The following is a 27,497-nucleotide window of genomic DNA, read 5'->3' as shown; positions in this document are numbered from 1 at the left end:
CTGCGAGCTCTGTGCCTAGCAGGAAATTAGTCAAACATCACGGGAAGCTACAAAAGCAAGGAGTGAGCCTATCCAATCCAGGGCTGTTATCGAGTGAAGACACTATTTGGATAACCCTTGCTCAGGCACCCCAGCTCAGGCTTGTGTTGCAAGGCTAATATTTACCCACGGCCTAAACAAAGTCAGCATTTCAGAACTTTGCTCAAAATGCTGCACAAACCTGGGCTGTTTCCTTGAACTTGTCTCAGAGAAGGGAAGAACCTGTGTGAGCTGCTCTCAGGAGGAAGCAAGCGGGAAGAAAATGAAGAATCTGAGCAGCTTCCTGGTCTTGTTCCTCATTTCTGGAGTCGGGGGCTTTGATCTGGTGATCGGTGACATCCCAGATGTGAGTATTTGGAGGCAGGGCCCAGGTCTCCCTTCCTTGCTGAACTCTGGATGGAAGCAGCAGTGGGAGCAGAACTGGGTCACTGTTTCACAATTCTCTTCTACTTTTAGCTGTAAATATTTCTGATAATTTGTCTTTATTTGTCATTTGTAATGTTGTTTTATTTTTTAAAATATTATTAAAGCTTATTATTATTACTATTTAATATTATTAAAGGGAGACTGTGAGCCTAAGTCCAAATTTCATTCCAAGCAGTTTCATATTGTTGCTTTGGTGTTGCCTTTTCTAGTGTGGTTTTAACTTTTAAACACTTGTGTGGGCTTCTGTACTCAGATTTTCAGCATATTTTATACCCTGTATCCCTAGAATAAGCAGAAACACCTAGACATCTTTGTGAATGGAACCTCTGTGAACTTCAGCAAAGCTTTGTATGGAGTTGGGTTTTTGTTAACAGGAATTCAAATATAGAGTGAATATCCTATTGGCTTTACATTCCTCAGCAGAGGGATGAGAGAATTTGTAAAAGACACCATCATTTCTTGGGATAATACAATGATGAAAAGAAGTACAGTTGTAGCTTTGACTCTGAAACTGAGTCTAAATTTAAACCCCCAGGCTCAGGTGAACTTAAATTTGGTGTCTACACCCATTTCCACGTTGTAGTTTTGAAATATTTCTGTGAAGTCAGCAGAGATGATATAGAGGCTTTCTTTTCCTTTGCAGCATCAATAAAAATCTTCAGTGAACTGGGATATCCTATTTTTCTTTATTTTTACAGCCATTTTCTTGACTCAATGAGATTTTAAAACTGGATTTGTGATTCCCAGGAAAAATATTCCAGACCTGTGTTTCTTTCTAATTGTAGATGCCTTATCAATTTAACATCAATATGCTTAAACAATTTAAATTAATTTTGTGCAAACCTTTGTGAGTATGCTATCACATAAGTTGGAAAGGATCTCATGCACTTAAACTTCTTTATTGCCGTAAATTAAACTCATAACAAAATTTAATTAAGAGTGTTGCTGTGGTGTGACCCACACTTCTAAATGAATCAGTGCAGCTTTGCACTTGGAAAAGACCTGATGTTCTTCTGCTGTCATTGGGGGAAATTTAGTTCTCAGGTATATTGGTGTAAAACCAGAGACAATTTCTAATAGTTTGAGAAGAAATTCTCTGAACTTGCTTTGAGTGACATCAGTGTCTGAAATGCTGTAGTTTCCATGGCTAGACCCATCCTGATGCTAATCATCTGCCTCTTGCTCTTTGTGGTCATCTTATGTTAAATATTACTCCTTGTTTCAGAAGGAAAGGCTGTAAAATGATGGTAAAGGTCATGATTTTACAGGAGTTTATAGAGCTGGTTGGCCACTGAGGGAAAATGAATGTGTGAGGATTTTGGTCTGAGATAGTTTGTGCTCCCCATTAGCATCCAGGGGAGGTAAATTCCCTTTGGAACTCTTCTGGGAAGTGCTAATGAATAGTAAATCAAGTGCTAAATCAAACAGTAAGGCAGCAGCAACTCTTTCTTCTTCTCCCTCCTCTAGGAAGTGGAAAACCTGATTGATCTGGAAATTGATGGATTTCCCTCAAGCTCCAAGGCCAGAAATGGCAGGTACCAGGTACAGTACCCAGAAATGTTTCAGAGAGGAGGGAAGCCAGAATGCCTGGGAGCTCTCTCCAGGTGTTTTTTTCCATGTCCAGGGTTGTGAGTGTGCAATCATGTGGGACCAGCTGGTTTTTATAGGCATTGAGACTTCCATATCTCTGGCTGGGACAAGAACTGCTGCTCTCTCTTAAGCACAACAAGGCTTTGTTCTGTACCTGTGCTCCTGAGCTGATAAACAGTGGAGATTCTTGTACAACTTCATGTCTGGGGAAAATCCCATTGAAACAGGTGAGGTTTTTCCATGAGAAAGTGGAAGAGGACTTCAGACACTGGCAAATGTAGGCTGTAAACAGTCAGTCCATGCATTCATATTTAACTCTGGTCAGAGAGGGACACTCAGTAATGAGCTGGTGGCATCTGAGACCTGGGAAGAAAATTTGTTTCCAGCACACTGATGGGTTGCAGATTATTTTAGTTGGTTGGCTTGGGAGACAGAAGAATTTAGAGCAGCACTTCCAAGAGTTTTTCTGTGTTTTACATGGTAGCAATTAATGAAAATACTCATGAAATCAGTTGTTTGAATGTATTAAATTTGTCATTACACTGCATGAAAGAAGTGATAATCAGAGTGGACCTTGTCCTCCACCAAGCTCTGGTGCTGCTTTTCTTGAGCTTGTTCAATGTACTGAAAAGGAAAAATCCTCTTGAGTAATGTTGGATTTCCCAGAGTCTTTGAAATCACACAGAGGCAAACCTGATTTTCCTTTATCCTAAGGCTTTGGATGGAACTTATTGATACCTAAAGCCTGCATAACAGTGCAAGAAAATGGCATATTTTAGCTTGAGTATGAATCAAGCCTTCTCACACTTGCCAGTCTGGTATTTAAATAATTGAATCATGATCTAAACAGAAATCCCTCCTAGCTGCACTTGTTCAGGGCATCATTTCTTTCCAGTGTGTCTGTATCAGTGCCATATGTATTATGTTGCCTCTGTTCCCACAATTTCTGGGTACATAAAGGCACAGACCTATGCATGCAGTAATTTACAATTCTACCACTGGTTTCATTATACAAGTTATTGCTTTTATTCCCATGAATTATTTCCCATCTTTTACCTATCAAATAAATCTTTGCAAACCAGTGGAATGAAGACCTCAGCTACTCTTATGTTAGTTGAGTCACAATAAAATGGAATAAATTAGATTAAACTGAACTGTGCAAGTCATCTTGAGACAGCAGCCCTTGGCCAGCAGCAGGCACACAGCTATTCCTGTTCATCACTACGGGAAGGCTGTCTCCCAAATTATTTTTTCAGCACTATGCTTTTCTGCAAAGAGCTCACCAGCCCATTGGCAACCAGGCAACAGAGCACCCTGCAGACCCTATTGATTGGCTCTAAACACAGAGGATGGTTTTCTAGGTACAGATAAGGTATTTTGCTATTTTGCTCCTGAGTAATTCCCAATATGCTGTGCCTCAGGCCTGTGCATGGTCCTCGTGACCCCAGCAGCAGAGTGTTCCATGGGTTGGAATGCAGGTGACCTTGTGAACCTCTATATGGTGGTGCTCAGCTGTTATCTCTGTTTGGGAGACAGATAAAGTGTCTAGACTTGTGAGGCACCCTGTGAGGTGGGATGTTCTGCAACACATTGCCCAGATCTGGGTCCTGATCTCTGGCTGTCCAGAGGTGGGTGAGATCACTCCTTTTTCCTTTCCTGCCTGCCTGGTTTCCCCTCCAAGAGAAGCAGCACAGGAAGGATTTGTGGAAAGAGATAGGGTGGAATGATAGAATCATGGCATGGTTTGGGTTGGAAGGGATTTTAAAGTTCATCTCATTCCACCCCCCCTGCCACGGGCAGGAACACCTCCCACACCTTCCACTAGACCAGGGTGCTCCAAGCCCCACCCAAGATGGAACACTTCCAGGGATGGGGCAGCCACATCCTCTCTGGACATCCTCTGCCAGGACTTCACCACCCTCACACTGAAGAATTTCTCCCTAAATCAGCTGGTTGGAGACTCCCCCAGCTGCCAGGGTGTAAATGTAATCAAACAGACAAAGATCCATCTGCAGCACTGTGAAGACAAACTGTCTTAGGTCTGAAATTTCTCTTCTTGCACCTCACAGTGAGAATCCCTTGAAAGGATTGTGAAGAGGCTGCAATGGATTTGGAGTGTCTTAAAAACTGCTTAGGAAATTAGAGGGAAATAGGTAAATTGTGAGGGAACAGGGCCTCAAATAACTGGAAGAGCATTGCAGGTAGATCATAAACATGGAATGATTTGGGTTGGAAGGGACCTGAAAGATCATCTGGTTCCAAACCCCTGCCATGGGCAGGGATACCTTCCAGTAGATCAGGTTGCTCCAAGCCCTGTCCAACCTGGCCTTGAACACTTGCAGATCACTTCTTCTTCCTGGTTTCTCCTGTGGGGCATCTGATTTTCAACATTTTTCATGCCCCAGTAGAAAAACAGTTTCTGTCAAATGCAGAACATCTGTGATTGTGCTCTCCTTATTTTACTAAATAACTGCAATGTCCATCTGTGCACAGTGATTTGAACAAAGATCACCGAGAAGGGTTAAATATCCATGTCCTGCACAGGTTTCAGGAGAAGATGCATCTCAGTATCTGAAGACAGAGCCCAACATCTTTCCTTCAAACAGTTCCTGAGGCACACATTGTCTTCATTCTGGTTAGCAATTTGGCATGCATGAGATGTGGCTCAAGATCCTGGTTTTGTGCGGTGATCAACAGGCCTGGATGTGCTTTAAAAGCCAGGATCAGCCATGAATCCTCATGCTGGAAGTAGTCTCAGGTACCACAGAAGTCCCTGTTCTCAATAATCACATCAGCACCCAGACCTGAAGTAGGATCTTCAAGGCCAGGTTGGATGGGGCTTGGAGTAATGTGATCTAGTGGAAAGTGTCCCTGTCCATGGCAAGGCAAGTGGAACTAGGGGATCTTTAGGCTCCTTTCCAACCCAAACCATTCTGTGATTCTGTGTTTCCCCAGTTCTGGGGTTCAGGTGCCTGAAGGTGAAGGTACAGCTATGTTCTCCTGGCCTGTTGGAGTGGCTGCCCTCTGCAACCTCTGAGTTCCCAGGGGTATGGCTGGCCCAGCCCATGTCTGATCTCTAACAGCCATGGCAGTCACTGCATGTGCAGTGATAAGCTCCCTCTCCTTCAGCTACCCCCTCTTCTGCACCAAGAACTATCAGGAGGAAAACCTGGGCATCCTGAAAGCTTCAACCACCATTCCTAAACTGGGTCAAGAGCCCTAAGCTGAGAACCAGAAAAGTATCCCAAATAAAACAAAACTCCTGTGTCCTAATGTCTTGGCCTTCATCTTTCCAAAATTGTTTGTTTCAGTTAATGTTGGCTTGATCTTAATTTTTATTCAAGCTGGTGATGTTCCCTGTGCCAAGGGTATGTGTGGGGCCAAAAATCACTCTTCATGGTCTGTTCCTTTATCAGGTGCGAAAATCCAATTCATTGTACAGTGAAGATTGTGGGGTGTGACAGGATCAGTCTGCAGAGGGTCTCTAGAGAGTCATTAACTTCCATATCCTGAAATCCCAGTCTGAATGGTTCAGGTAGAGCCTTTTGAGCTAGAAAATGAAAACCTGCATTTGTTCTTAGGCAGGGAGAAATCCTCTCCATCTACCTTTAAAGGGTCCTTAAAATCATATCTTTCACATGAACTTGCTCTGACATCCTCATCTTTTATACAGAACAACATTTCCCTAGAACAGTATATTAATTAGCTTCAAATGAACTTAACAATTGCAGAGCAAAAAGCTGTTTTCATGAACTTCTGTGGTTTTGGGTCCTCTTGACCCTGGAGAGCTGAGCTGGCCTAGGTGTGATGATAACACAAAAGTAGATGTCTGCATAAAAAAGGTGAGCCAAATTCCTTTTCAGGGGATTAATAGAAACATTCTTTATATGGGGGAGATGTTTTTGGGAATTAAAGAGAATTATTTGAATGGCCACAAGATGTCAGCACCTTGCCATAGAAATTTCCAAATGCAGCAATTCACAGAGCAGGGGCAAAACCACAACAATTAATGAGCAATTTCATCTAAGTAATGAATGCATAACTAATTTCCATAGGCCCAAGCATGTGCATATAATATTGATTACACAATGGGTTTTTTTAATTTATACACATTGCATATAATACATAAATATTTTCTAACGTAAATGGCTGAAAAGTGAGCTGAAGAAGTCTGGAGTTTGAGTTTTTTTCACTTTTCGTAGAAAAACAGAGAGAACTTTTCTGTTAAAAACAAGGGTGTCTGAGGATGACTTTCTGCCAGCGTGATTTGCTTTCAGGAAGAATGTTTTTCTAAAAGAGAATGTTTTCTTTAAAAATAAAATAAAAGACAGAGGAAGAAAGCTGTCCTGTTTATGAGAGGTTCTGAGGCACAGCTGGGAAATCACATGCTCTAACATCCCATGTAGAAATACATGAAATGAGACAAAAGGAATATTCACACTTTGTCTGGGAACTCAAACTAATTCTCATTCATGTTCAGAGAAGGGCAATGGATCTGGGAAAGGGTCTGGAGCACAAGTCTGATGAGGAGCAGCTGAGGGAGCTGGGAAGGGGCTGAGCCTGGAACAAAGGAGGCTCAGGGGGGACCTTGTGGCTCTGCACAACTCCTGACAGGAGGGGACAGCCGGGGGGTCAGGCTGTGCTCCCAGAGAACAGGGACAGAGCAAGAAGAAACGGCCTCAAGTTGTGCCAGAGGAGGTTTAGATTGGATGTTAGGGAGCAGTTTTTCAATGAAAGAGTTGTCAAGAATTGAAATTTCCCATGGAGGTGTTGGAGTCACTATTGATGGAAGTATTCAGAGAAGAATGTAAATGTTTAGTGGCCCTGGCACTGTTGGCTTAATGGCTGGACTTGGTCATATATGTCTTTTCCAGACTTAATGGTTCTGTGATTCCTTATGATTCTATGATTCATAATCTTAGAACACTGTTTTTAGACACTGATCCCTGCCTTGAAACAGCCAGTCAGTGTTCTTAGCTTTGCTGAAATATCCCCTCTATATTTTTCTTTTCCAGCGGAGCACATCTGACTGGGGGTACGATGGAGATCTGGTGAGTATTTTTCTTCCTCTGTGGTAAATAATACTGAACAAAGTGATTTTCTAGTTAACCATTTTTTGGAAATCAATCCCTCTGTTTGTTCTGTTCCTTGTTTTTACTGCTGGTTGGGTATTAACCTATTTTCTTTAAACAGAGTGCTGTTTGCACAATACTATTGATACATCTGCTCTTGAAGGGAGAAGGGTATGGTAAATATGAAGAAATAAGCATCAAAAATTAGAAAAGACAATGTCTTAATAAAACACTTAAATAATGTTATCCTCCTGCTGTGGTTTAACCATTTACAACACTAGGCCAGTAACCAATGCTTCAAGTCTCCTCTATTTAGTACTTCTATGGAAAATGTGAGCTCTCTCCTTCTCATTATATGATGTTCAGGATTACTGTGTAGCTTTCCATGCTGGATTGCACTCACAGAGTCATTCCGAGGACTGGTTGCAAGGTGAAAAGCAAGGAAAACCTTCCAGTTTAAAAAATGCCCTCTTTCAGCTGGATGTTATAATTAACTATATTCACATGAATGTCCTGCCACAATTTCCAGGTAAACCATGGAGATGTCCTGAACTTGGGCTCATGTCCCCTCTAGCTGCCATATTGTAAGGAGGAGCAATTAAAAAGGAGCACTGAGACTATAAAAATGGTTGATATTGTCCTCTAGGGCATTTTTTTTCCAGCAGTGCCCTAAATTTATAGAGTGATTTTGCAAACACAGGTGGAGGATGATGACAAGGTGGGTCTGTACAGCTACAAGGTGCAATCCACCATCACATCCCGGCTGGCCAACACCATGATCCAAGCCAAGATGGTGAACAACGCCAGGCGGCCCCAGCCCATCATGTTCGACGTGCAAGTCCCCAAAGGAGCTTTCATTGACAACTTTACCATGTAAGTAAGGGTCAGGTGGTGTTAGAGTACAAGCCTCTCTGAGATGAATACAAGAGTTAAATTAAAACCTTTAAAAAAAATTAAGATATATTAAACCACATAAATATGAAGTAAAAGTATAAGTTTAAGTTTTAAGTAAATAGAAGTATAAGTTATAATTTTAAATAAGTAGAAATACATTTTAAGTACCTTTAAAAACTGTGTTAACTAGTAAAGGCCCAAAGGCTAAGTTTAAAGTTCAATAACTTAACTCCAAACATAACAAAAACATAACAGAACTTTACTTACATGTCTAAAATAGGTAGAACTATATGCTTAAATAAATAGGATTATTCACATAAATAAATAAACTTATATATGTAAATTTTAAGTAAGAAAACAAATCATATAATTACATAAATAAATAATATTATATACATAGTTTTTAAAGTAAAAACTAACACTACTTTCACACATTAAAATCAAGTTTAGATTAGTTTAGAAAGAATATTTTAGAATTGTGCTTTTACCTAATTAATTGTTTTATATATAAAAATCCCCCTGTATTAGAAAAAAGAACAACAAGAAGAAAAAGAGAAGAAAGAAAAAGAAAAAACTATACCTCCTACAACTACTAAAAGCATCAGACTTTATGTCAGAGAACAACTATTACTACTACTACCGCTGTTCCTACACGGAATGTTTGAACTCTAGACCAGAAAGTTTTTAACACAAACTTTAATACTTTAACACAGACTTTAATACCTTAAACTCTTTACCTTTGAAACTGAAAATTGTCATAGTCATTGTCATAATCATACAACAAACAACTTTTTAACAATTAATAACTACTCATGTCTTTATAAGGCCCAACTAAAACTAAAGGTATCAGTCTTGTCATGTGGAAGCATTCAATGGGCTGGGAAGGAAGTATTTGTGAACACAAAAAGCCCTTATTATTTTCCAGGTTCAGTGTAAATTTTGCAGGCTTTCTCAAGACATCAGTCTTGAGTTCAAGTCATCAGTCTGTCTGTCCAGGTCCTCCTCCCTAGTAATTATTGAGCTGTTGGTCAATATCAGCAAAAATGGACAAAAGCCTCAAACAGACTAATCCCCCACCTTGCCAGATGAAAGGAGACAGACCCAAATCAGAGCCCTCACTGAAAGGAAACTGGCCTGGTTCAGTATCCATTCCGAGAGGCAGCAGCCAGTTTCCTGGTCAGATGTCCTGGTCCATGTTCCTAATGAGCCATGACATCAGGAACTGCCTTCCCTGCCCAAAGCATGGGGAAAGTGTGAGGGAGCTGGAGGAGAGCAGATCCTCCTCAGAGCACAATGGTGCTGGCTACTTGAAATAAAAATTAGGTAGGGAAAAAGATAGAGTTCTAGTGAAAATCAGAATTCATTACTTTGGGGTTAAATAGGAACCTTGTTATTTAATTTCCCACCAGCTTATATTTCACTGATGTAAACTGAAGAAACAGTCCTCGATTGTAAAGTTGTTTCTTTTGCAAGCTGACTGTGTTTCTTTCTCCTAGGGATATCAATGGTATCACATTTACCAGCCATATTCGGGAAAAATCTGAAGCCAGAAAAATGTATGCTCAAGCAAAAGCCAAAGGCAAAGCTGCTGGAATAGTCAGGTATAAACACTCTGGCATATGGGTTTTGTACTGAATTTACTCACAGGAGAACTGAGATGACCCATCCCAGGAGGAGATAGAATGAGGGGGTATCCTGGAAAGGAAAATGCTTACTTACAGCAGGTCTTCTATTTAAGTTTCATGGACTTAAACTGCGTTTCAGCTCTCAGCTTGCTAAAACACCCTGTGCTAGCAGACAACTGCAGCTCCCTGACAGAGACCACAGTCAGAATCAAGAGACTCAATCTAAAACAAAGTGCAGCGAAGCTTTTCCTTCTCCTTGTATTTTCCGAAAATAACCCCACAGCTGATTTTTCAGGAGCAATGCCTTGGACATGGAAAACTTCCAAACTGAAGTGAATGTGCCTCCAGGAATGAGGATCCAGTTCCAGCTTCACTACCATGAAATGATCCGAAGGAAGCTGAGCTCCTACGAGCACGTCATCTCTGTGAAGCCAGGACGCCTGGCCAAGCACTTGGAGGTAAAGCAGAGCTGGGTTGTGTAGGAAGAACCCCACAGGAGAATCCTTGCTGAGAAAGCACCCACAGTTTTCAGGGAGGTGTTCCTGCCCATGGCAGGAGGCTTGGAACTGGATGAACTTTAGGATCCCTTCCATCCCGAACCATTCTGTGATTCTGAGACAAATCATTGGTTTGGAGGGACAACCAGAGATCATCAGCTCTCATAGGGCACTCATGAAGTGATACCTCATACCTCATGAAGTTGGGGGTTTTGTGAAAAGCACTGTTTCAGATAAATAGCAAGTACTGTTTGTTTTCCTTCAGTCAGGTTTACACAAGAGTATAAAAATGTCAAAGCTTGTTTGGCTGCATGGTCCTGACGTGAGTCAGTCGCGATTCAGGAGATTCTCAGCTGTGTTTACAAGTGGGACACATTTGTTCCTCACCAGACCAGGTTGCTCCAAAACCTGTCCAACCTGGCCTTGAACACTTCCAGGGACGGGACATCTCTCCACAATAAATGTCCTCCCTTCCTGCCTTCAGGTGGATGTCCGAATCATTGAGCCGCAGGGACTGCGCTACGTGCACGTTCCTAATTCACTCGGAGATCATTTTGATGGAATCACCACCATCTCCAAGGGAGAGAAAAAGGTAACCAGTCACAGACTGCAAAGAGCACAAAATCTTCAGTTTACTCTACACGGTCCTGGCAAATTTTTGTACCTGCTGGAAGCATGCAAAAATGTGGCAAAATCTGTCTTTATTTCCATAGTAATATGAGAGGCAGTATTGTTTCCTGATATTCAAATTCACCTCCATTCCTAGTTTAGCAAATTATTTCAGAAGTACTATGTGTCTATATTCAGTCTTGTCTTCTCAGGCAATTTCAAAACAGCAAAAACAGCAAAAATGCCATAAAGTCTTCATAATCAATCATATGACTAATGAAAATGTTTCCTACTACTCAATTCACAGACAAATGGCAATCCTCTTTGGGGGGAAAAAGTCAAATAGAAACCTATTAAAAATGTTGATAAAATTGTGGATAGTTTGCACTAGGAAAATGTTAGTAAAACCAAATGTGTTGCTTAATAGAAATGTTTTGCACAGCTCTAGTTGAAATTTTTGGTGCTGTAGATGGGTCATGTGATTTGTGTCACAGTTGCTACTACTGAATCAACATATCCAGGCAAACCTTAGTGCTGTTTTTCTTCTGAGTTGACAAAGTCCATTTTCCACAAATAATGAAAGCATGAAAGTGTTCAGTGAAATCAGGTATTTCATGAGGATCTGGGGTCTCTTTGTGTCATTCACCCCCTCTCACACAACACCTGGCTGACTGATGATCTCTCCTCATTTCAAGGCTCACGTTTCTTTCAAGCCAACAATGGCTCAACAGCGAAAATGCCCCAAGTGCTCATCCACGGCCGTGGATGGAAATTTTGTGGTGCAGTATGATGTGAACAGAGAAACCACGGGGGGAGAACTGGAAGTAAGTGTGGCTGCTCAGCTGGGGCCAGAGAGCTGTGAATAAAGGAATTGCTGTCCTTCAGCAAACTGCGCTAAACTTCATCCTTCAGGGAAATAAGCATGAGGACGGGCTCTGTATCCAATTGAAAGAACAGAGGGATTTTAAGTGGGCAGAATGGATTTAGTTAATTTATGACTAAGACATGGGCTTACATATAGTAGGAGAAGATTCCTGTCATGTCCAAAAGCCAATGTCTTTATACCTGGCAGCACTCTGGTGATTTAATGTAGAATCAGAGGATGGAGTCATTGGATGTTGTACCAATACATCACAAGGAGACAACCAGAACATCACTATTTTTATGTTAACATGAAGCTGAGTTATGAGGTTGAATTATTACAGGCAGAACAGTCTTTTTCAAAGCATTTTTCATTCCTCCCTATATTTGAGAACCAGGTTCTGCCTTTATTGAGTGAAAATTGTGTAAGGCTACAGAGACGTGCAGAGATGAAAGTTAGAACTGGCCAGCCAATAAAGAAGAGAAAAAGACAAAAGGGAAAAATAATTAGCTCATTAAGAAAATAAGAATTTTCTCCTCTGTCGCTGTCTTGAGTTTTCTGAAATCTTTGCTGTAACTCATTTCACTGGGATTTTTAAATTTTATTTTACAGATTTTTAATGGCTATTTTATTCACTTCTTTGCTCCGGAAAATCTTGATCCACTGCCCAAAAACATTTTATTTGTTATAGATGTCAGTGGCTCGATGTGGGGACTAAAAATGAAACAGGTAAGTGTTTTACTTCTGTTTTAAAATTAACATCCTGCCAACTTTCCCTGTGAGCTTTACCATGCAGTTCTGTAGCACACTGGCATTTAAAATTAGCAGCTTAATTTGGAGAATATTTGGAACCAAAGACTTCATGATTTTACCCCATTATTTATAATGCTTCTTCCATGTTTTAAGGAAGAGGTGGTGCTAGATTTTAACTCTAAATTTAAATTTTAATGGACAGATGATAAAATATTTTGCAAAGGCTCTGACCCTCTTTTTCTCTAAGGCTCCATACTGAATCCTGAGAAAGTCTCCATGGGGATACTACATCCCTGCTTTCCAAACATGGATGAATTGTTGACAGCCCTCTGAAGGCTACTAAGGATTGTTTAGACAACATAACCCATAAAGGGGAAAAATGTTAAAATAAGATATTTTAGTCTGCAAGAGAAAATGCTTCAAGAAAGCTAATCAGCCTCCAAATATGCAAACAATTTTTCTGAAAGGGAAACTCATCAACTGAGTTTCATGCCCAGAGAGGGTAGAATAAGATGGAATCAGATGGATTTGCAGCAGGAGAGGTTTAAGTTATATATTAGGTAAACCCTGCCGGTCTGAGTGAGGATTTTGGGAAATTGTATATCATGTGTCACTGAAGGGTTTTAAGAACTGAATGGACAAACATTAGCTGGGGATCATCCAGGTGTATCTGAATTTCCTTCAGAGCACAAGAGTAAGGCTTGGTAAATTGCTTCCTTGGGGAAATCAGTGCTGCAAAACTGGGATACAAGTTAATTGTCACTTGTTTAAATCACACATCTCCAAAGAGATATTACCCAGCCTGAAACGACTGCAGACAGAGCTAAGTCTGCTGAGCTGATCCAAGCAGTTGCTCTCTCCTGAACCACAAATGTTTCTCCCTTTCACTTCTCTCTGTGTCAGCATGAGTTAAGCAAGTTGTGCCACATGAATTTATCCTTCCTAACTGCAATTTTTCTGTGTTTCTTTGGTGAAAATTTAGACATTATGGAAGAAGTGCAAAAAAAAAAAAAAAAAAGAGATTTGAATAGCAGATTCTAACTTGGGTTTCAGTGCTCATGCACTTATTCCTCATAGGCTTACATTTTCCTGTGGTCACAAGCTGAGAAGAGGCTTTCATAAGCAGGAAGCATAAACCTGTCTTCTCTTAAACTTCTCCTCAGACCATCGAGGCCATGAAGGCAATATTGAGTGAGCTCCGTGCTGCTGACCAGTTCTCCCTGATCGACTTCAACCACAACGTGCGGTGCTGGAGAGACAATCTGGTCTCAGCCACCCCGTCGCAGGTGGAAGATGCCAAGAACTACATCCAGACAATCCATCCCAACGGGGGTATGAGGTTTTGATTGCAGGGTGCTCACAGAAGTTTCATCTCACAGGAATGGGTGCCTCAGACAGCCTTCAGACTGTCAGAGTATCCCTAAAAAAAAGAGTCTGATTCCCAAAATAGAAAAGGCATGCCTAAAAGAAGAGAGCAAGAATTGCAGTTTATTGTATTAGGGGATGAGATAGCATTTCCTCCTATGGCAGATAGAACACAGACCATAGAGCAGCTGCCTTTAATCTAGTTTACCTCTCACCTCAGAGATCCCAAATACCACTGAAAGACGAAGTCCATCCCATAGGCCTGGATGAACAGGCAGATGAAATATTCCCTAAGCAGGGAATCACAGTCATTTGCCCTGGGCTGGCAGCCAGCTGAACATCGCCCAGCAGTGTGCCCAGGTGCTAGGAAAGCCAATGGTGTCCTGGCTTGGACTGGCACTTGTGTGGCCAGCAGGACCAGGCCAGTGACCCTCCCCTGTGCTGGGCACTGCTGAGGCCACTCCTCCAGTCCCATGCTCAGTTTGGGGCCCCTTTGACAGGAAGGACATTGAGGGGCTGGAGCATGTCCAGGGAAGGGCAACAGAGCTGGGGAAGGGGCTGGACCACGAGTCCTGCAAGAAACAGCTGCAGGAATTTAAGGATATGGTTTAGTGGTGGTCTGGGGTTAATGGTTGGACTCGATCTTAGAGGTCATTTCCAACCTTAACGACTCAATGATTCTATGAGCTACTAAATGCCACGTGGGCAAACTGTTTATCCTTTTTGTGCCTTCATTCACTGTCTGATAAACAAGGACAGATGCCTTTTTCAGCTGCACAGGTCTTTGGAATGAGCTTATGATGATTTTAATCTGCCACTATCTGAAGTGCAGTTCTGGATTTGTTATTCAGTTATTTGTGCATCAATATTGTGGAGAGACTCTCCCTAACATCAGAGCCTTCTGGTGCTGTGGCACCTTCATCTCCAGAAGTTTTCACTACAATGAACATGAAGTTATAGACTTGTCCAAAATCATCAGTGTGTTGGAAATAGGAAACCAAGCTGGATATATGAGTGATTGACTTCGTTACCCCAAAAAGAATTGACAGATAAGCATAGAGATCAGCTCCAATGATCTCAAAGCCAGTTTAAATGCAGCATTTGATTATCTTGTCTCTGGAGCTGCTGATTTTTTTTCTTTCTTGACAAAAAAAAAAAAAACTATTTTCTGCTCAACCTTCAGGTTTCTGTTCCTCTCATCCTGATTTCTTACTCTCCTCCTTCTGTGTCACAAATCAAGCCTTAGATAAGCTCAGCAAACATATACCTGCTCTTGTCCAAGGAATGGGCTAATGGCCAGAACAGGAGGTTTTTCCATACTCTCATTCAATCACCTGCCTGCACACCCAGTAACTCTTCCCACACCAAGTAGTTCCCAACACCACAAATCGTCACACTGGAATTAGTGAGGGGGAGTGGAGGAGCCTCATGAAGATGACAGCCTGGGATGAAAAAGGGAACCAGAGTGCAGAAAGGTTTACCTAAACATCAGAGAGAAGGGGTTTTGCTGCCTTGATCTCTGCTCTTGTCCCACTTAACTCAACTAGAATCTTAGAACTGATCTGGAGTTAACAAGAATAAAAAAACTTGTTTTCTTCCTGTGTCTTTGACAGGCACAAATATCAATGAAGCTCTTCTCCGAGCCACTTTCATCCTGAACGAAGCCAAAAGTTTAGGCATGTTGGACCCAAACTCAGTTTCCATGATTGTATTGGTATCTGATGGAGACCCGACAGTAGGTAAGGATCCTGCTTGGGGTGAGAAGAAAGGCTGGTGGGGTAAGCCTGAGAAGAGCAACAAGCAGACAATTTGGCAGTAAGTTTAAAAAATTCCATTCATCTTTCTTCCAATGCCTTCTGCTGCCCTTTTGCCAAGTGCTGGAAGTGCCACAGAAGCACAGAATCTTTAAAAAGATGGGCAGCTTTTTGTGCAGGTTATGATTTTTTTGCAATTTACAGAAGTGCACAAATCCTATAGGACAGGTAATCAAAACAACCTTAGAGAAACTGGGCTTTTGAGTAACCTGGTCTAGTGGAAAGTGTCCCTTCCCATAGCAGAGGGGCTGGAACTGGATGATCTTTGAAGTTCCTTTCAACACAAACCATTCTATGATCCTATGATTGCACAAAAACTTCCTCTTCCTATGAGCTTAGCCCACACAGATCTGTGGAGTCATAAGCATAACAACAAAAGCAGGAAGAGAGAGTGGAAAGCAAATTAATTTGGATTGAATTTGGTACAGGTCAAAGCAGTTGCTGACTTGAAGATGTCATATCAAAAAACTCCACCATTAAATATAAGCCTGAAAAAAAACCACAGTCCCAATGATGACAGAGAATGTCTTAAGTATGAGAAACAAAGTAAAGTCTTCATGGAGATGTTTTAATCTGCAGAGAGCCTGAATCACTAATTCTGGGAGAACTCTAGATGTGCTAGAATTTCAAACCCCTCTAGGAAGTTACTAAGAGTCCTGGATATACAATGAAACACATCAGATATCAAAATAAAGTGTTCAAAAGGATTGTCTTCAGTGCAAACACTTTGTTAATCTCTATCCAGGAGGAGCTCAAACATTGCTGTAGGCAGTGGAAATCTAGCATTGAGCTTTTTGGATTTCCCTAAAATCCAGAGAGGACCAGAGACACAGGGAGAGCAGGAATGTGCTCACCTTGATGGAGACTTTCCTGTTGCTCAGGTGAATGTCACCCTTTCTGTGTCTCCAAGGTGAGCTGAAGTTAACAACAATCCAGAAGAATGTGAAGCAAAGCATAAAGGATGAGTTCTCTCTCTTCTGCCTCGGGATTGGGTTTGATGTAGATTACGATTTCCTGCAGAGGATCGCAACTGACAACCGTGGCATGGCCCAGAGGATTTTTGGAAATCAGGAAACTTCTCTCCAAATGAAGGTGAGTTTCTGCCTCACTGCCTTTGAAACTCTCCTGTTCTGTTCACAGCTGTAACTCCACTACCAAGAAGTTCTCAAAACCCATGATTTCTTCTGGAGAGTCCTGCAAAATATCAATCATATTTCAGCTTAAGTAATCCTAGTTGCAGTTTTAATAATATCTATAACACATACTTTACTTCCCTGTGTAGGATTAATATTCTATAAAACAGCCTTGACTATAAAAAAAGATTTTCTGAGTTAAAATTAAGGCCTGGATGTTACTTTAGGCCATGTCATCACAAACAAAAACCCCAGCAATAAATGCTGAATGATAATCCAGACTTACCCAATGCAAGAAAAAGTTCAACCCTAGTTCTGGCTCCAAATCAGTGAGAAGGAATTGTTGCTGATCAAACTCTGACATACTTATACTGTTACTCTTCCCTGATTTCACCATCTATACAAGAATTAGGTGGGAAGTAGCTGTGTGTCTTACACAGTAGCCCAGAGCTGACCATCCTGAGGAGGAATTCAGGTCCACATACATCTGTGCTCAGGACTTTTAGGTTTGGGTACAACATAGTCCATGGACTTCTGACCATCCTTTGACTTTCACAAGTCTTCTACCAGATATTCTTGCTGTGCCCCCTAAGAAGTGTGCCATGTATGAAGAAGTCTGCATTCAATGAGATGAGGAAATTCCCTCTTGCTCCTTAAGGCTCCAGGTTTTGTCACCTGCTGTCCTTTCAGTAAGAGTGGCCTGTGCAAGAGAGTCACCTCATGCACAACAAACTCACTTCTCTGCCTCCTTCCCTCTCAGAATTTCTACAACCAGGTCTCCACCCCGCTCCTGAAGAAGATTCAGTTCAACTACCCCCAGGAGTCAGTGTCAGACGTCACCCAGAGCAGCTTCCACAACTACTTTGGTGGCTCAGAGATAGTGGTGGCCGGGAAGGTCGACACGGAAAACCTGCAGCACTTGGAGAGCGTCGTCACAGCAACTGCAGTGAGTGAAGGTGTCCCTGGGACACCTGCTCAGGGGATTTGGGCTGCTCCATTCCCTCCTGTGTGCAGTCTCCCTGATGAAGGTTAATGCTCAGTGGAGGGTTTTGTCCTCTTGGATTCTGGGTGGGAATGTGGGGATACTCGTGGGGAGATTTTTCCAATAGTGTTTCACAATAGCTGCAAGTACAGCCAGGGATAGTCACCCCCTGCACCCTGCAGCCTGCCAGAGGAGCTTCCTGCTGATAAATGTACCAAAAGGATTAAATCTGGACAAAAGTATGGATTTTCCTTCATGCTTTGTGGAGATGCAGGAGTGACCCGCTAAGGTAATTCTTTTCATGACTGAACTTCCCATTGTCAGGGAGTTCAAGCTGGTGGATCTACAGCATATCAAGACCTGCCCTCTTATGTGTGATGAGCCTTTCCCCGTGTTTTCAGGGCTGCTCTTCCAGGTGGAGTGGGGTGGGATTGGATGGGATCATTACATCCAGACCCTTCTTTCTGAAGAACAACGGAATTATCTGCACTCTTACAGGGCTTAGGAGTTATCATTTGTCAGTTGTTGGAAAAAACCCAAACATCTTCAGTATTTTTTCCTGCCAAAGCACAGTGCAGTCCAAGGGTCTGTGTGAGAGAGTAGAATTTGGTTGGTGTTCTTCAGTGGAACTGGATGTGAAAAAGCCTGAGGGCTCTGTCAAGAGCCTCTTCTTTTGGCATGAGGTAGCACCTCTTGGGCTACTGTTAACAGCTCCTTGAACTACTTTAATCCATTGCCACAGAAGTGTCTTTAACAGAAGGGCCTCCTGCTACACCTTCCCTCTCCATTGCAGTCAGGCCAACGGTGCTGGGACTTTCTGATCTAGAAGTGACCAAGGGCAGGGCCAGAGTGGGTCCTTAACAGCACCAGGAGGGGAATTCAAGGCACCCCATTCTCCTGGCTCCCATCCCTCATCTTTCTGTCTCTGACTGCACAGGCAAATGCAGAGCTTGTCATGGAAACCCTGAGAGATGTTGAAGAGCTGGATGGATTCATGAAGAAGGACAAATATGCAGATCCTGAATTCACCAGGAAGCTGTGGGCCTATCTGACTGTCAACCAGATGATGGCAGAGAGGTGAGGAGAAATGTGCTCCAACAGGCCTGGCTGTGGGGCTGAGGGAATGAAATCATGGAGATTTACCTCATGGAGACTGAGAGCCATGGAACAGCTCAGGATTAATCCCCTCAGCCTTTTCTCTTGCAACACCACTTGTCTCTGTGACCCCTCCATGACAGAATTGCCATGGTAGCTGTCCTGTAGAGCTGCTAACCAGGAGTTCTGCTTCTGTTTCCACTCAGGAACGCAGCCCCCACCGCAGCTTTGAAGAGGAACATCACCAAATCCATCCTGCAGATGTCTCTGGACCATCACATCGTCACCCCCTTCACAGCCATGCTGATAGAGAATGCTGAGAAGGATGAGATAATGCTGGCAGACCAACCCAAAGACCCCAGGAAGGGCTGCTGCCCAGGTCAGTGTCTCACTCTGCCAATGTCTGTGTCTCTCATGTTGTGTGAAACAGCCTCTGGTCTGAATTAGGGACACAAGGATGAAGGTGCTGACAGAGATGTGACCTGTGCAATCTTCAGCCCTGCTGTTCTCCTCCAGCTCCTCCACCCTCTTACTCCTTTTCAGAGCAGGGTCAGCAGATGTGAATGTCAGCCCAGCACACTAAACAAACCAAGTTTCATGAATTGTTTAAGATCATTTTGCTTTATGAACTGAATGGGAGAGAGACAGGACAAGTTACTTCCTGTCTCCATCATTGGCAAAGGCAGAGAGAGCTCTAGCCCAGAGGAACATGATCACAGATGTTAAATTATTGCATTTCCCTGAAACCTTCATTCACATGGATCATCCCAGAGCATGCAGGAAGAGTCCTGTCTTTTATCAGGCATCTCAAACTCAGGACCCAAGTCAGCAAAGCTTTTATCATATGCTGAATCTTTTAAAGTCAGCTTTTTTCTTTGCAAAACACTTCAGCCTTTACATGGGAGGCTTTGCTAAAGTGGGAGCTGCTCTCATGAATGAGAGATAAAAAACCAGGCTCCATTTTTTCTCTATTAACTTATGGTGAGCTATCTACCCTCATAAATCATATTGGTGAAGACACTGGAGCAAATCCAACTTTATGATGTTACACAAATCCATTGTAAATGGTGTTTCACCTGCTTTATATTGGTATAACACATCAGGTTTTGATCTGCTGCAATGCTCTAAAAATTACACTGTTAAATATGTCAGCACTTGCAGAACCCTAATTGTGGCTGTCATCTAACAGGTACCCTGGGATTAACTCCAAATGCACCCAATAACAACAAGGGGATCCCATCCTGGGCCAATGTCACAGCTGTGCCAGTCAGCTTCATGCCTGAGCAAAGGAGCCCACCTGTGTCCTCTCTGAGCATCAACAGAGGTAAAACCTACAGCATTTCTCTGCCAAGATCACCAGACACACCAGCACTCATCACCTAATTCTCACCACCATCCCTGGAAGTGTTTCAGGCCAGGCTGGATGAGCATTTGGGCAGCCTGGTCTAGTGGAAGGTGTCCCTGCCCCTGGTAGGGGGCTTGGAACAAGATGCTCTTTAAGGTCTCTTCCAACCCAAACTTTTCCTTTATAAATCATGGAGTAATTTTGATTTAGAATAGATAATCCTGTAAAAATATGCTGTAAACTACAAGGATGAAACTATTTTGGATCCTAATAGGATCTAAAGTATCTAAGTGACCTCATAAGCTCCTGTGTGCTTCCCTGAGGCTGGGGCTCTTTGCTGAGCTTAACTTTAGCTTCTCTGCAGTAGCAAAGTTACCTCCATTGTAAATGACAGATGAAAGCTATTGTAGAGTTACTGCTGTTGTAAATGGCAGATAAATGTCCTGTGATAGATAAAAATCTCTGAGTGCTCTGGTGACTGATGGATCCTGTTAATTCTTGGGCCTTTGCCACAGTTTAGTGGCAGTTTATTTGAGCAAGCCAGCTGTGAGAACTACTGCCCATAAACACGGTGTCACTACAATAACTCTCTGTGAGATGTGTGTATTTATGTAGTGATTACACAACGAGCTCTCAAACTCCTTCTCAGCACAGGGAAATGCCAGACTGGAGCTGGGCAGAGCTCTGCACTGCAAGACAAGGCTGGAAGCAGCTGCCTTCAGTGATGGGGGCAGCTGTTTGTCTCATCTGAGGCAAATTTTAAGGGGTATATGCATTTCTGAGGGGTCCAATCCTGTCCAGGTTGTTAAATATACTGCAAGATCCAGTCCTGGATTGTATTCCTCAGTGGGATTGGTAGGCAGGATTTTTTTTTACCTGACATCAATATGGTTCACTGCATTTGGCAGCTCTCAAACCAGGAACGTCACTTCCTTCCCTTAAACCAGGGAATTGTTTGAGGAGGAAGTGAGGGGCTTTTATGAGGAACATCTGAGAACTTTTTTAGCTACCTTAGGGTGGAAAGGGCCCTCATTTTACTGTGAGGAATCCCAAAAAGCCCTTCAAAATATTTTTGAAAAGCTTTTGTGTCTCTCCCCTCCAGGGTAGGCGCTGACCTGCTTCTCACACTTGTTTGTTTCTGTGTTTCAGTGGACAATGACCCACATTTCATCATACACCTGCCCAAGAGCCAAAGGAACATCTGCTTCAACATCAACTCGGAGCCTGGGAAGATCCTAAACCTGGTTTCTGATCCTGGCACTGGTAAGGGAGTAAAACATGGCTTATTTTACATGGTTATTTCCCTCCACATCTGGATTATCATGTCCAGTTTGGATCTTGTCAGTACAAGAGAGGTGTTGACAAACTGGACTGAATTCAGTGGTGGCCATCAAGATGATTTTGGGGCTGGGAGCAGAGGACAGAGAGGGAGAGGCTGAGATGGCTGGGTTTGGTCAGGCTTAAGAAATTAAGTGGTAGGTCCATGGTGGGTCTTGTTGGTGTTCTCAACCACATGATCAGAAGGTGAAGCCTGGCACAACTCCAAGGTGCACAGCTAAGGGACAAGAGGCTGCAGAAATGAGGTGCTACAGGTGAAACTCAGAGTAGAAGTGAGCCACTGGGGAAAACCCTTTCACTGTGAGGGTGGCCAAACACAGGGAAAGGAGCCAAGATCATGGAATAACAGGACAGCTGAAGTTGGCAAAGACCATAAAGATGATCAAGTCCAAATTTTAACCCAGCACGGCCAACCTCACCAGGAAACCAAGCATCACAACCACAGTTGTTTTGAAATTTTCAGGGATGGTGACTCCACCATTTCCCTGAGCAGCTGTTCCAACGACCACCCTTTCAGTGAAGAAACTTTCCCTAATATCCAACCTAAACCTCCCATGGCACAACCTGAGGCTACTTCCTCTTTTCCTATGCATCCCTTACACTACACCTGAAGGGGTTTTGCTCCTACTCCCAGCAAGATCTAATAGCTATTCCCACCATATTATTGTGCTAAGGGGTGAACAGTAGCATCAGGAGGCAGTTTAATAAATTATTCTCTTCTCTTGGCTGGAAAAATGAGAAAAATGGGGTCAGAAGAGTGTCTGTTTCTGTTGATGTCATGGTGCTCCCTGTTGAGATCAGAACTCCAAGTCTCCAGGCAGTGCTCCAAGACTGAGGCAACGTTTCCTTCTCTGCTCTTCACAGGAGTTGTGGTCAATGGGCAGCTCGTTGGGGCCAAGAAAGCAGAGAATAAGAAACTCAACACATACTTTGGCAAAATTGGGTTTTATTTCAAAAAGAAAGGCCTGAAAGTGGAGATAACCACGGAAACAATCACGCTGAAAGACGGCTCGTATGCCATCACACTGACCTGGGCTGACACAGGGCACATCATTCGCAAACAGTGAGTTGATCATTTTTCACCTGCTCCCATCTAATTCTATTTGAGATACCCTCAGGGTTCCTGCAATGCCTCACGTCATCCAGGAGAGCTTCCCCTGCAGATTAACAGCTGGCAGCCATGCTGGACACCCTACAGCACTGTTTAGGCAACAGCACCACATCCAAAATCTGTAGTCACTGTAGAAAGAGCTTAATTTTGTAGGGGAAATTCGGTTGCCCTAACATGGGGGTGAAGTGTTTCTTAGGCACTGTCCTGCCAGAATGCTGGGTACCACTCCCAAGGCTCAGGCTTGTCAGATCCTCTGATGTACCTGCCATCCCTGTGGGATTGTTCTGGATGCCTGGGTGAATCTCAAAGGGCTGGGAGCTGTTGTGTGGGCAGATGAACTGACCTTGTCCTTTGGCACCTCTCTGCCAGGCTCCTCATATCTGTGAAGAAAGAAAGCAACGTTACCATCACTGTGGGGGAGGAGATGTCCTTCATGGTTTTGCTGCACCGTGTGTGGAAGAAACACCCAGTTAATGTTGACTTCCTGGGAATCTACATTCCCCCAGAAAATCAGTTCTCTCCTGCAGCCCATGGGCTGATAGGTAATGGCTGGGGGCCAGGCAGTGGGAATGGTGGGGCAGTAGGAAGGGGTTTTGCTAGGTCTTGGAGGGAATTTTACAGAATCATAGACATAAAGTACCCTGAGTTGGAAGAAACCCACAAGGAGTGCAGTTCTTGCACAGGACATTCCCAAGAATCCCACCATGTGCCTGACAGCATTTTCCATATTCTCCTTAACTCCCATTTAGTGCTGTAACCACTTCCTGGGGAACCCCTTCCAGTGTCCAGCCACCTCCTGGGTGAAGAACCTTTTCCTAATATCCAGCCTAAACATCTTCTGGCACATCTTCATGCTTTCAATTTGTTGGTGGCTGTGTCCTGATGGAAAAGCTGTAGAAATTATTAAAAATATTCTGTAATATCCTGGAAGCCCCAAGGACATAGTGGAACATCAGGGACCAGGAGATTATTCCTTATTCCAGCTGGGGAGGGTGTTTTCAAAGCAGACCTGACTAGATTTGGTGACACTGAGACAGGACTTTCCCTGCTTGGCTAAACTGCTGCACGTTGACAATAAAAACACCAAAACAAACTCCTCCAAACTTTCTGAGGAGATTTCTGTGCAAACATCTGTAACTAGCATTCCCTAAATGACAGCCCTTTCTTGCAGTGGTATAAAACAAAAGCAAAGCCTCAGTTCATAAGGCAAATCTACCTTCTGAGTCCTGGACCCACACAGAACTCCTTTTGAGGAGCAGAGGTTTTTTATCCCATTAGTGAGACAGTGCCCCATGGTCCATGCAGGATTGGTTTGCTTGCTGGAGCTAGTTGGGTTTTCCAAAAGTGCCTGGCAGCAGCTGAGATGGAGCTTCAAAGGTCAGGGCACACAAACAGCTTTAAACTCTCCCTGACCAGGTCAGTTTGTGTCTGAACCAGAAGTGTCAATCCACCACCAAACACCTGGGCAAGTTCCAGAGAAACCACAAGCCATCATGGAAGTGAAGGGCAACAAGTTCACTGTTACCAGGTAGGAATCCTGTGCTTTGTTGCTCTCTTTCTAAATCAGTTCTGTCCTCAGAGCTGCCCAGCCTGGATCTCCCCAGAACAGGCCCGTGAGGTCATGGAACAGTAAAATAAATTGTGTTTTGTGGTTATTTCCACTTCCTGCTGGTGGAAGGCACCTCTCCCCACTTTGGCAGAGCAGCACCAATATTGAGCAGGATGTCTGTTGCCATGTTTGACCCTCCTTTGGGTGTCCTCCCCCTGCAGGGGCGTGCAGAAGGACTACAGGACAGACCGCGTGCTGGGGACTGACGTGCTGTGCTGGTTTGTGCACAACAGTGGCAAAGGCTTCATCGATGGCCACTACAGGGATTACCTGGTCCCCCACCTCTACAGCTTCATGAAGAAACCCTGAATGCTCCAGTTTAGTACAAACAGTTCCCATCTGCTCCTTCATGCCCAAACAACTCCTCTGAGCAGCAGCAGCTGTCACACCACAGTGACTGGGGGTGACCCCACCACTGTTTGTTTTGTTTTATGAGTCTTTCAAAGACATGTAAACTCCCTTTTCTGCTGAGAAATTAAATCTGTAATAAAGTGACATGCTGGGTTGGAGGAGGTGTCTTCCTCTTGCAGTGTCTGATTTAATGGGCTGTAAACTCCATCAAAAATTTCTACTATTTTCTAATATCCATTTCATAGTAGAGCTGTAAGTGTCATGGCTCCTGCAGAGTTGGTAACACACACAACCAGATTTAATATGTATTAATATAATATTTAACATGTATTTAATACTTACATCTTTATGTTTCCAGACTGCTGGGAAAATATATGCTCATACAATGTTGGACTGGGCAAAAAGAAGGATGTGCATTAAGTAAAGGAAATTTAACAGAAAAGGAACATGGGTCTGGAATGGATGTCATGAGCAGTCTCCAGTACCTAAAGATAGATTAACCAGTGATGAGGAGGGTACTTGAAATAATTGTTGCTGCTATATTGGCAAGAAATTAATTAGATGAGTCTTAGACAGCCTCCAGCCCTTTTGTGAAAATTCAACATTAGAATGGGGCTTCACAGAGATACAAATCTTTGAAAGTGGGAAACATTCACACTATATAGAAATAATCATCAGTACTAAAAGTTTCCCTTCCAGGTAGCTTAGCTCCCAAAAGATCACTTACATTTCAGGAGCATTCAGCAATGAATGAGATCAGTAGTGAAACAAATATACCTGTGTGTCTACCAAAAGCTGGATTTAAAACTCTGCTTTTAGAACACCTTATTAAAACACATTGGCCTTATGCTTTTCAGCAGCCCTAATTTAGGACAGGAACTCACGTAGTCTCCTTGCCCTTCCCAGCTTTGGTTTCCTTCACTTTGGCACTAAAAGCTGGTACAGGACCTTTCTTGCAGCTGTGCCAATGTGGTTTTGAAATGTCTCTTCAAAGTTCCTCTTGGAAGTGTCAGCAACTTCCTACAAATCATTTATTGCTTCTTTCAACTCACCCATCAATTCTGGCCTCCACAACATCCTGCAGCAGCCACTTCAGTGATACCATTCTCTGGTCTTCTCTACACAACTCACAACTTGTCTACTGTATTTACTCTAATTCATCAGGTTGTAGGATGTCAAGTGTAATTATTTTCAGTGACAAAGAAGCTGCTCTGTTCTGTCACTTGCCCTGACTACTGTCTCAGAAACCTCCTCTCTACCTGTTCTCTGGGAGAGGGCAGTGCTGTTTACACAGCCCAGGCTGCACAAAGAGCCTGAATTTACAGACAAGCGTTCTGTGCCTCCAGGTCTTGTAAGTCTCCACTCTTTATGCTTGAAAGGACAGCTGATGTCCTGTGTGAGGTTGTTCCAGGCTACTTCACACAGCAGCTGTTTCATTAAACCTCTGTAGACTTCCAGTTTTGTGCAGGCTTCCCCTGGAAACCACAAATCAACAAGACCTTTCAAGGCAAGGAAAGCTAAAAGGTTCCAGAGACACACAACCTTTAGGTGATGGGTTTTAGTTTGCCCAGGACCACCCACATGGTTTTTTTGACCCAAATAATGTGGTGCACCAACCCAGCACTTCACTGTGCTCTTTGGTGGACTTAACAGCATTGGAAAGGTTGGTAAGAAACACACTGGCCTAAGAAAGGTTTCTGTTTATTCCTGAAGTGCCTTAGAAATTAAACATTGTACAAAATGTGACACTTTTAAAAAAATAAAACAAGTAATGCTATATCATTTAGCATGAGTAACATTACTCACGTAGCAGAGCAACAATGGAAGAAAGGAAAAGGCTTTGGAAAACCGAAGGAGTAACCCCCAATTCCTATCTGCCCAAGCTTCAGCTGGCATCCCAAGACACTCCACAAGTAACATCCATGGAGCAGCTCCATATAGAGTCCATATGAAGATAAATTCCATATTAGTATTATCAGGAGCCCTGACAAACCTGCTGGAGGAGTAATGACTTGCATTCTACTATCACTGCTGTGCTGATCAAAAATAAACTGGTGGCTGCACGTAATAAACCAGACCACTCTTACAGCATCCAGAAAATAACCCCTTGCAGCACTGGTATCTTCCTGTTATCCCCTCAATCCCATGCCTTGGTCATGCACTCACAAGTCCATTTTGGCTCTGAATTGCAAACTGTGTTGTTTAAACTCCACTGGCTCCAATACACACTGCCTCCCTATAGGTAATTCTCTCTTCAGGACCTGCCCACATATTCCAGTTTGCAGCTCTCTGCTACATTTTACAAAAGGAAATGGAAGCAAATATAATTTTGATATAAAATCAGATGAAAAATTTCCACTGATAGTATTTCCATAAACATTTTATGTAACAAAAAATCAATCAATCTTTAAATAAATCAAGTTTGCTGTTGTTAATGTCTATATACATTATAAATACATATACACACAATTAAAACCCTGACATGGTAGAGTCTTGTGTCTGCCTGAAAGATGTCAGAAAGAAGGTTTTGAGAACCAAAATCTTCTCTGATGCACGATTTAGCACCTCAGGCAAGTTTGGAAACATCTTCATACTGGATATCTTCGACTCTGCGCCCTTTCAAAGGTCCCTGGAGAATGACAGAAAAAAAAACCACATCACAACATAAAATTGTTTGTTTCTTGAATTCCCAGGAGGGAGATTATAGTAGGAGAGGTAAAAGGGATTTGTTCATGATACAATGTTCCTTGATTCATAATTTTCAGCCTGACCAGAGAATGTGACAAGGCCTCGACACCATCCCAGAAATCCTTTCACTTTTCAGTTTGCTTTTAGTACCAAAGTTGCTCCTCTCATCAGGGCATCTGCACTGTCTCTTCCCAAATCCTCCAGAATCCAACCTGGGCTGAGTTTGTGCAGCCCTTCTTTGAATTGCAAGCTGTGTTTAAGAAGTTTGACTTTGAGCCAGTATCATATGTGCTTTATCA

General features: G+C 42.9%; 2 protein-coding genes across 3 annotated transcripts in view; one reads left to right on the top strand and one right to left on the bottom strand.

Moving 5' to 3' along the window:
• The first annotated feature begins 276 nt into the window (after positions 1-276).
• ITIH2 (inter-alpha-trypsin inhibitor heavy chain 2) lies at positions 277-27,309 on the top strand. Its single transcript, XM_041413369.1, has 22 exons — positions 277-385; positions 1,933-2,007; positions 7,071-7,106; positions 7,828-8,000; positions 9,518-9,622; positions 9,942-10,104; positions 10,628-10,735; positions 11,448-11,576; positions 12,227-12,343; positions 13,531-13,699; positions 15,346-15,471; positions 16,457-16,638; positions 17,440-17,625; positions 18,599-18,738; positions 18,963-19,135; positions 19,946-20,080; positions 21,251-21,364; positions 22,304-22,502; positions 22,920-23,092; positions 23,967-24,078; positions 24,321-24,476; positions 27,298-27,309. The coding sequence occupies exons 1-21, from the start codon at positions 302-304 to the stop codon at positions 24,466-24,468; spliced, it is 2,847 nt and encodes a 948-aa protein (XP_041269303.1). The 5' UTR covers positions 277-301; the 3' UTR covers positions 24,469-24,476; positions 27,298-27,309.
• KIN (Kin17 DNA and RNA binding protein) overlaps positions 26,195-27,497 on the bottom strand; it is a 10,363-nt gene continuing 9,060 nt past the window's right edge. For both annotated transcript variants that reach the window (XM_041413370.1, XM_041413371.1), the window contains exon 13: positions 26,195-27,139. In XM_041413370.1, coding sequence (XP_041269304.1) covers positions 27,077-27,139 — 63 coding nt within the window. In that variant the 3' untranslated portion in view covers positions 26,195-27,076. The remainder of the gene's footprint in view (positions 27,140-27,497) is intronic.

Source organism: Onychostruthus taczanowskii, unplaced genomic scaffold (genome assembly GCF_017590055.1).
Source record: "Onychostruthus taczanowskii isolate IOZ18803 unplaced genomic scaffold, ASM1759005v1 scaffold41, whole genome shotgun sequence".
NCBI lineage: Eukaryota > Metazoa > Chordata > Aves > Passeriformes > Passeridae > Onychostruthus > Onychostruthus taczanowskii.
Note: the sequence above shows the minus strand (reverse complement) of the source record. Positions and strands in the feature narration are given on the sequence as shown.